The sequence below is a fragment of the Chlamydomonas reinhardtii genome, chromosome 10 (assembly GCF_000002595.2).
Source record: "Chlamydomonas reinhardtii strain CC-503 cw92 mt+ chromosome 10, whole genome shotgun sequence".
In the NCBI taxonomy this organism is placed as follows: domain Eukaryota; kingdom Viridiplantae; phylum Chlorophyta; class Chlorophyceae; order Chlamydomonadales; family Chlamydomonadaceae; genus Chlamydomonas; species Chlamydomonas reinhardtii.
The window spans coordinates 4,701,242-4,710,925 of NC_057013.1; the positions used below are offsets into that span (position 1 = coordinate 4,701,242).

The 9,684-nt window shown below is 65.8% G+C and overlaps 2 protein-coding genes across 3 annotated transcripts; one reads left to right on the forward strand and one right to left on the reverse strand.

Annotated features, from left to right (window-relative positions):
* The first annotated feature begins 106 nt into the window (after positions 1 to 106).
* On the forward strand, positions 107 to 4,388 carry CHLRE_10g453550v5 (uncharacterized protein). Its single transcript, XM_043067005.1, has 2 exons — positions 107 to 283; positions 535 to 4,388. Exon 2 carries the CDS (start codon positions 599 to 601, stop codon positions 3,461 to 3,463), a length of 2,865 nt encoding a protein of 954 aa, XP_042920402.1. The 5' UTR covers positions 107 to 283; positions 535 to 598; the 3' UTR covers positions 3,464 to 4,388.
* Positions 4,389 to 4,673: 285 nt separating this feature from the next.
* CHLRE_10g453600v5 (uncharacterized protein) lies at positions 4,674 to 9,306 on the reverse strand. 2 transcript variants are annotated; one of them, XM_043067006.1, is made up of 4 exons: positions 8,008 to 9,306; positions 7,673 to 7,780; positions 7,091 to 7,201; positions 4,674 to 6,549 (listed from the first exon to the last, which is right to left on the reverse strand). In XM_043067006.1, exons 1-4 carry the CDS (start codon positions 8,971 to 8,973, stop codon positions 6,304 to 6,306), a joined length of 1,431 nt encoding a protein of 476 aa, XP_042920403.1. In that variant the 5' UTR covers positions 8,974 to 9,306; the 3' UTR covers positions 4,674 to 6,303. The 2 variants fall into 2 exon arrangements, with proteins under 2 accessions (XP_042920403.1, XP_001698534.1); XM_001698482.2 differs by having other exon boundaries at positions 8,008 to 9,054.
* Between the last annotated feature and the right edge of the window lie 378 nt (positions 9,307 to 9,684).

Below are 9,684 nucleotides of genomic sequence, written 5' to 3' on the forward strand. Positions count from 1 at the left end.
GTCGCGTCTGCGTGGGCGTGACATGACCCGCCTGAAAACCGTGCGGAACAAATGCATTGGGATATGCGCTCGCGCCAGTTCGCAAGTTACTTTGGCCACCGCTATGCTTAACAACATAATACACATATTAAAATATGACGCGCCAACTATCTAGGCCTGCTCATCTTTGACCTGTACAACTTGACTAGTCAGCGCAAACACGCAAGCGCCCGGCAAGGAACAACTTCTACGACTGCATCCTGCGCATCCAGATTATCCAGTTGGCTGCGAGCGCTGCGTTGAGGTAAGTAAGCGGGCTTCACCAGGGATGCCTACCCGCGAATTGTGGCATGCGAGCCGACGGACCTGTTCTCAGCTCGCTGGGATGCGGTTCTCCAAAATCCGCAATCCTCCAGGGCTCTCAGATAATTTATGCTGCTAACGGGCTCGTCGAGTTGTGTAGACATGACCGTCCCGGTCACCTCCAGGACCGTTCTTGGAAGACATCCTGACGACCTGACATGCCACCTTCGCCCACTTCCCAAACCCAAACAGGCCAAGCTGCAAGCTTGCGAGGCCCGCCTAACACCAACTCCTGGCCAGCTTGGGACCTTGCTCCATGAATTCAGTCGCCTCGTGTGAGCTGCTGCGACATAGTGCCGCCGCATCGCCCTTTACCCCAGCCGCGGCCACCGCCGCGCACCTTCACGCCTGCAACAACGACTCCCCCGCTCGACCCAACTCCTCCGTCCCGACCGGCACCCCCACCTCCACCTCAGCCGCCTCCTCCTCCACCGGCAACGCCGCCTCATCATCTGTCTCCAGTGACGCCAGCGGGACCAGCGCCAACGCGCCTCGCCTGCGCCTCAAGCTCAAGCGGGCATATCAGCCGGCAGCAGGCGCCCCACCTCCCATGGTCGACACCATCATCATTCCCATGCCGCCACCCCCGCAGCTCCCCCGCTTGGTTTCCTTGCTCCCATCAGCGGCGGATCTGACCGACTCGTCGCACTTTGACAACTCGGCGGCGGTCTTCGAGCAACCGCAACAGCAACAGCCGGCAGTCACGTCAGCCGACACGGGTCGTGTCGCCAAACCCGCCGCAACCGCAGCGCCCACGGGGGACCACGCCCGCCCGACAGCTGACCAGGCGGACACCGAGGCGGCCGCCATCACGGCGGCGGTGCTTGCGGCGGCGGCGGCGGCGGCGGGCTCCGACTGCGTGCCGGGCGCACAGCAGCTGCAGCAGCTGCAAGCCCTTGCAGCAGCGGTGGAGTCCATTTCGCCGGCGGCGCAGAGCGACTCCCACGCGCCCGATATGCCGTCGCCGCTGCTGCACCACCAACTGATGTCGAGCGCTGCTGGTGCCGACGGCGGCGGCGGCAGCCGCAGCGGCCGCAGCAAGATTCGCCGGGTCCCGTCAGGGAGCATTGTATCGGCCGCTGAGGCGCTGATGCTTGTGCGTGGCGGCAGCGGCAACGCGTGCAGCGGCGGCGGCGGCGGCGGCGGCGGCGGCACCGCGCCAAGCGCCGCGCCCTGGCCTGCTGCCGCCGCCGCCACCGCTGTCACCACTGGCACTACCACCAGCGCACTGCCTGCGCCGCCGCCGGCGGCGCCACCATCCCCCACCGCCGCCGTAGCAGCTTCTGCCGTCGTCATTTCTGCCACCGGCGGTGCCACCGCCGCATCGTCGTTGCCGCCGCCATCCGCCGCCGACGCCGACGCCGACGCCACGGCAACTGGCGACACCCGCCTGCCGCCGCCACCGCTCCTGGTGCGCGCACTGCACCTGCTGCTCAAACTCAACCGCCAGGCGCAGCAGCAGTCGGCCCAACCGCCACCGGCTGCTGCTGCTGCCGCAGCTGCCGCGCCGCCGGCTGCTGCGGCCGTCGCGTCTCCGGACGTCGCTGCCACCGCGCCCCCGGCTGCTGCTGACACTACCGCCACCGCCGCGCCAAAGGTGCCTGCCGCAACCGCCCCTGCTCCTTCACCCGTGCCAGCCCCAACCGGGCCCCAGCACAAGCGGCATCCGCCGCCACTCCCGCCGCCCATGCCTGCCTCGGCCCCACGCGCCCGCCAAGCCAGCCAGGCCAACCCCAAGGGCGCCATCATCCCCACCGCAACGGCGGCCCCCGCCCCGCCGTCGCTCGAGGACCGCCTCCAGCGGGCCCTCGCGGCGGCCGGTGCATCTGAGCTGGCGTCCTTCGTGTGCCAGGTGAAGTGTACCATGCGCCAGGCGCAACGGGAGCAAGAGCAGCAGCAGCAGCAGCTGCAGCAGCCAGCTGCGGCTGCGGCTGCGGGAGTCAAGCCGGCGCGGCCGGTGCGGCGGCAGCGGTCGCAGTCGGCGCAGCTGCAGTCGGCACCGCAGACGCCGCCGGAGCCGGAGCCGGAGCCGCCGGTGCCGCGTCAGGGGCCGCGGCAGGGTCAGAAGCGGCAGCAGGGCTGGAACCGGCTGGCGGCAGAGCTCCTGCCTGCCGCCTCAGCCGCCGCCGCCGCCGCCGCTGCCGCTGCCGCCGCCGGCTTACCGGCCTCCACGCCGGTTCCGCAGCCCGAAGTGATCGAGATAAAGGACGAGATGGACGAGATGGAGGCCGCGTCGATGGGGCCGGTGAACTCGGCTACGGCCGCCGCCGCCGCCGCCGCCACTGCCGTTGCCGGCAGCCCAGCGCGTTCTCGTGGCAGTGGCAGCCGCAGCCTGGGCCCTGACGCCGACGCCGATGCGGAGACAAACGGCGGCACGCGCGCGGCGAAGCGCCTGCGTGAGAGCAGCGCCGCCGAGCCCGCGGTGGCGGCAACGGCACCACCGCAGCCGGATCCTCTGCCAGCCGCGCCGCCGGCACCAGCCCCGCTGCAACTGCTGCCGCTGCCGCTGCCGCCGCAGACTCCCGGCTACGCCGGCGCCGCGCCGGCGCCCGCACCGCCGCCGCCTGCCGCCGCCGCCGGCAGCTACACCTCCACTCCCTCGGACGTGGCACAGCAGCGGCCGCGCTTTCCAGCAGCGTACGGCTCGGCCCTGCCCCCTCTGCCGCCGCCTCCGCCGCCTCCGCCGCTGCAGGCACCGCAGACGCAGCCGCAGCCACCGTCTGCGCCTGCTGGCCCCCCGGCGAGCCCCGGTGGACCCATCAGCTTCGTCCCATACCGCCCGGCGCCTGCTCCCTCTGCCGGTTGCGGCGGCGCCGCCGCGCCCGCCTGCTCCGCGCCCCCCAGCCCCGCCGCGGCTGCCGCTGCCGCCGCGCCCCTGTTTGCCGCGCTGCGTCACCGCGTATCGGCTCTGGAGTGGGAGGTGCGGCAGCGTGACGGCCAACTGAAGGAGGCCGCACACGCAGCCGAGGTGGCGGCGCTGCGACTGCGGCTGGCGGAGCAGCAGTCTGAGATGGAGCGGCGTGAGGTGGAGCGGCTTCGAAACGAGCTGCGCCTGCTGCAGGAGCAGCGACAGCAACAGCAATACCAGCAGCAGCAGCCGCAACAGCAGATGGCGCAGTAGCTGCACCGGCGGCGGCACCGGCACAGACGGTTACGCAGCAGTTAAGGCCAGGCGCCTGGTCAGATGCGGCGGTGGGGTCATAAGGAGGGCGCGGCATGAGTAGGGGGGGCACGAATTTCTCTGTGGCTGTGTCTCTGGCTGTGGGCCTGATGGAGAGCAAGTGAGCATGGCTCCGACAAGTGACAAACGAATGCGGAACATCAAAAGCGTGTGGACGGATACAGCATAAGTCCCTGACTACCTTCGCGGACTTCCCTGACTGTCTTCGCGGACTTACTGTGCCATTTCTTGACGGTGCAGAGCAGGGGCGCCCTGTCCTGCACGGATATCGTAGTCTGAGGCTTGAGTTGGCTTGAACCATAAGGAGTGGGTAGTAATGGGTCAAGAGGGAGTGGTTTTGATGGAGTGGGTTGAGAAGGACTTGGGACTCAAGTACAAGCGTGCCCCGCTTGACCAATTTTACGTGGAAGCATCATACTTCCGTCATTTAGTATGAAATGGACAAGGGCCAGGGAAGGTGGGACTGTTGAGAATACGGTGAGGTTGTACAGGAGGTGGCCATGGCATTGCGTGCAGACCTCATTGCACGGGTTACACAACAGCATGTGGGGTAACGTGGCTGCGGTGCACGCCGTGGGACCGTCCTGTGGCCCTGTCGCCACTTGGCCCTTTATCCGGTGTGATGGGTGTGAATGCGTAATGGAAAGGGCAGGCTGGCTGAGTCCGAATGTTGTGGCGCGGGTGTATGTGCCAATTCAAGCAGTCGTGTTTCCGTATGTGGGTGTGAGAAGTGGTGGCGGGGCTGGTGTGCTGCAGAGAGGGGCTGTTGGTCCAGGTTTGTCCTAGCCTCCTAGGTACTCCCCAGGCCGCCGGCATGGGGCCTGTAACACACACAAGCAAGCAGCAAATGCGGATCCTATTATCCGTAGCGCGAGCTAGGGGCTGTTGGGCCGCTTACGGCGGGGACCGCAGCCTGGGGCACGGCCAGGGGTGCCCCTGATCGCAGCATGTAGGGGCATAAGCATGACTGGCAGCCGACGTGTCAGCGCAGCGCCGAGTTATTCTGCTCTGTGCTGGCTTAGATCTAGACGGGAATACTACAGCGCCGAGTCATACTGCAAGGCACTGCATCCCGACCCGCCCAAGGGTGAGCGAGCCCCCCCAGCCGTCAGACCGCCTCCATACCCCAAGCAGTAACATGGCCCGTGGCGCGATCAGTCCTTTACAGTCCAGATAACTACCGTAAACGCAATCTCCTCCGAGCCGGCCCAGCACCTGCCGGGGCAGACCTGTTGGTACCACACCGTAGGCGGCCAGCGGCCAGCCCTCCGCGCCATCCCGCCTCGTGCACGCAGCAGCATCCGTGTGCCGCCTGCCAGTGCCCGCACTCCCCACTCGGCGCCATCGCGTCCGCTCCCACACCTCCACACGGGTATTGAGTTTGTGTTCGCCGTCGCGCCATCATCACGGCATCTGCCGTCATCACGGCATCTGCCGGTGCCCGAACCTCGACGCTGTGGTAAAAGAAATGGACCTACACCGCGATCACCTACCTTCAACGCGCTACTCGCTACGCCTCGCATGACTCACAAATACATCCTAGCCCGTACATTCATGCGCCTAATGCAAGACCCTAATCGTGCAATTCAAGTGTCACGCAGATCGCCCTGGGCCGAGGGCGCACCTTCTGCTGGCCTCCCCGAGCAACCCCCCTCCGCTCATCAGCGCACCCCGGACCCAAATGAATCCTATGTGTTTGCGTGCACCAGTCACGCTCCTCTGCCGCCGCCCACCCATTCGCGCCTTGGGCTCTTGTCTACTCCTGCCTCTGCTCCTCTCCTCTTCCCCCGGGACCACGCCCGGTCGCCGCCAATCGCTGTCACAACAACAAAGCCGGCCGGGCACACACGCTTCCTCACAGCCGGCCACGCTCAGCAGGCCAGGCCCGGGCCTGCCTCCCGCTCGGGTACAACACCAAACCACGATCTCCACACACTGCGTCGAGGGGGCGGCTTACTCAGCACAGACACACACCTTCGCACCACACACTACCACAACAACGAGAGAGAACTACACCCAAACTAAACACCCGTGTACAGCACATCCTCAGCTCAAGACTCTGTGCATTGCGTGATTCTTCTTCTTTGTAATGCGGGGGCCTCCGTTCGCACTCGCAGGCCGCCCACTCGACCAGCCACGTAGACTTCCACAAACACCATGCAAACTTATTGTTGTTGTTACCGCCACCGACATCAAGACTGGCACAAATCATTGAACTCACCTCTGTGCACGCACGCAGAGATGTAAACGCAGCAACGCACACAGCCACGGATGCGCCACACCCGTGCCCACCCGTCGCGCACTGCGCCGGGGGTCCGGTCCAGCTCAACGCCCATAACCAACCACACACCACACGCACGTAAACGCACCAGCTTGCATTTACAGATACTCGCTCCCTCGCACGGCAGGAGGTGCCGTGCAGGAGACGCGGTGCTCCCTCGGGACCGCGCTCGAGATGATGTCTTTTCGCAAGCCCGGAGCCGCCGCTACCGTATCACCGTTGTATGGAGTGCATGGCCACAAGGCCACAAATCCAAGATATTACTGCTGCGAGCAGGTGCCACACCCGCGGCCCACTGACTGACGCCCCATACTTCACACCCCAAGGCCGTCGCCGTGACCAAGCTGCTTGCGCCAGATGCAATCAAATCAGCCACCGCTCTCGCCAGGGCATCTACACAAGTGCAACGGCCGCGAGAAGAAGCGCTGCTTTGCAGTTTGCACGCTCCTCCGCACGCCAGCGCTTGCGCCCCAGCCGCCGCGCCTGCACCTCTCCTCCTTTACGCCAGCTTGCGCGCCACCTCCACAAAGCTGTGCGTCTTGGACAGCACCCACAGCGTCTGCAGGTGCGTCCAGAAGGCGTGCGCCAGGTTGCGGCGCTCCAGCAGCTTGATGCCGTGCTTCTCGCAGATGGCGCGGTAGGCAGGGTACAGGCGCGGAAGTTGGCTGTACGACACGCCCGGCACGATGTGGTGCAGCGACTGCATGTTGAGCCCGATGGTCAGGTAGGCCCACAGCGTCGACTCCTGCGCGTGCGGAGGCGGCGGCCGGCAAGGGTGCGGGGGTGTTGGAGAAGATGGTTTGGGGCTTTGGCGGTTGAGGGTCAGGACCCGGCAGAGGGGTCCCAGCGGACGGGCGTTGACACCGTGTGGGGTGCACCGCGCCACCAGGCCCATGCTGAGGCAGGACGTGTGTGCACACCCCTCACACACCACGGCTGGAGCCCACACCCACCCGGTCCCTAGGCAGCGATGCGCGCTCAGTCCCGTCCCTGGCCGCCGTTGAGCCGCGGCCCTAGCCCGCCGACTACGCCTCGCCACTATCAAGCGACCCCCTTCCCACCTCCCGCCCTGTCCTTACAACGCCTTTACGTCAACTCCCCGCCCTGCCTCCCGCCCTGGTCAAGTCGTCCCGTCCACCCTGCCCGACGCGCATCCTCTTCCCATCGCCCCCTGCCTGACCATACACTCCCAGCTTCCCCTGCTCTCCCCCTCCTTCCCACTCCCGCCCCCCCCCATCCCCCCCTCCTCTCCTATCCCCTTCCTCTCATTCCCCGCCCGCCCGCACCTGCGAGTAGTCCACGGACGTGAGCGCCATGCGGCGGGCCCAGTGCAGCTTCTCCAGGTCGGCGGAGGGCGCCTCCGCGTCCATCTGAATGTGGGACACCTGGGCAATCACCTGCGAGCGGGGGGACACGAGCGAGGGGAGGTAAGAGGTGAGGTAAGAGGTGAGGGGTGAGGGCGGGGGGAGGTGATGGGGGAAAAGCAAACGCGCTGTCTGGGCGAAGCGCGGGCTGCCTGGTGAAGCAGGAGGCCCGAGTCGCGACGACGTAACGCCCATGCGTTACACCACCCGAAACGCTCCCAAACGCACGCATCCGAACCGAGGGGCTGTCGCGCGAGTCCCCAAGCCCCTGTGTAACGCCTCGACGCTGCCCTTAACCCCCGTGTCAAAACGCTCCCACTGCTGGTGACCTTCCCGCTGGCTCTCCGCGGCCCACCCAGCTCCAGCTCCAGTCGCGAGTGGCCCCAGGGGCGACACGCCCCTCGCCTCGGGCCTACTAGGCGCCAGCCCCCGGCACGCCGTCCATGCGCCTCCAGGCAAGAAAGGCCCCACAAGCCCTCTATGGGCGTGCCGCCATACACGCACCATGAAGGCCACGCTCATCATGAAGGTGGGCAGCAGCGTCAGCAGCAGCGCGCGGCTGAAGTCGAAGCGCAGGAAGGGCGTGATGTAGAACGCCCCCACCGTCACCAACTGCGAGGAGGCGGAGGCGACAGGCAGGCAGCGGTTCAGGGGGGTGGAGGCAGCGCAGCGCTGGCAGCACATGGGAGGGCAGCTCCCCGCCCCTTGACCCCCACCCCTTACTGCCACCCAGAACCCTCCGCCTGCCGAGCCACAGACGGTTATAGCTCACGACCGCCATCACCGGGCACCCGCCTCCCACCACACACACCCCCTTGCCGCTCGCCATCCCGCCCCACCTGCAGCATCACGGTGCTGTGGTACTGCGCCACCGTCTGCGCGTCCTGCGCCTGCTTGGCGTCGGCGGTGCCCTTCTTCTGCGCGGCCACGCCGCGGAAGTAGCTAAGGGGCGAGATCATGGTCAGGCCGATGTGCGCGAAGTTGTACATGATGAGGTGGCTGAAGAAGCGGACGGCGTGGTGGATGTTGGCGGGGAGCATGGACTGCTCCGGGTGGATGCGCATGTAGGGGTGGTGCGAGTCCAGGTCGCCGTCCTTGCCGACCAGGTTGGTGTAGGAGTGGTGCAGGATGTTGTGCTGCAGGTACCAGCAGCCCACGCTGTTGGTGAAGAGGGCACCCGTGTGCGTCAGCAGCTTGTTGACGAGTGGCCGCTTGCTGTGTGCGAAGTGCCCGCCATCATGCACCATGGCCGCACAAAGCACCCAGAGGAAATAGGGCAGGATGAATGCCGAGATGAAGGCACCCTGCCACCACAGCTTCATAGACCAGATGAGGCCGACGACGTGCAGGCAGTGGAGGATCACAAACGGAGCGGACATTTTGGTGTTGCCGTGAGCGCGAACCATTGCCTTGATGTCCTCGTAAAAGGGATCCGACTGGTGCGCAACGCGGGCGGGTGCAGCAGGCTGCTGGATGCCCACCACGGCCGCTGCGTCCGCCTCCTCGCCCTCGAACGCGCTGATGGTCGACACCATGTCCTCCTTCAGGTTGTTGGTCGCCACCTTAGCCGCCGGCAGAGTGACGCGGAACCGCTCCAGCACACGCAAGTGCTTGTTGTTAAGCACATGGTACTGCTCGAAGAGCTCAGTGCAGTCGCGGCCCCGTCCTAGCAGGATGGCCTCGTCGCCGCCTGGGTGCGACTTGATATAGCTGGCCAGGTCGTAAGTTGCACCATGGATGATCCAATACTGGTGCGGGATACTGGGCAGGGCTGGCCCCGAGTCGGAATCGGTAGGCCTGCACATATTGCTTCGCGCTGTTTGAAGCCCGAGCTTGCTACGGAGCAAGCACCAAGGCGAGCGTTCAGCGGTGTGTAAGGAAGGGACCCTAACAACCTATTTGAAGAGTAAAGACGGTGTGCGCGGGTGGGCGGGAGAAGGGGGCACTGGCGTGGCGCGATGGTATGCGATTTGGACCCCGGCCTTTGGACCCTCCGCGCATTGCGCTGTTCCGGGCGCGAATCCACAAAGCTTGTACCATCTGCTTCAGCCGTGGCTCGGCAATTCTGGCGCAACGGCACTGTCGCGCGCGTTGATGGACAAATGGGCGCTGACAAATACTCTTGGCGCTTTGACTCGACCTAACGCGTGCGTCGGCGACTGTATCTGGAAGACATAAACATATAGAGGTTGGAGACTAGTAGGAGGAGATCCGAGAAGGCGGGGAGACGTGTGGGCGCCTGCCGTCTCGCCACGGCGCCCCGGGCGCGGTACAGGCGGACGCGCGAAGGCCTCCCACCCAGATTTGCCCATTTAACAACCTGTCTTGCATCCCCAAGACTGCCATCAGCTGATACAAGCGACCGTTACGGGACAGTTGCTGGGGAATGGGAAAGGACGAGGGTGCCCGAGGATGGTGGGGCCCGAACCGGTTTGCCTCCCGTCAGGGTCCATGTTCCTATCACACTGAGGCTAGGACGTGGCCTTGTCTGCATGCAACCGGAACTGGCAAACCCA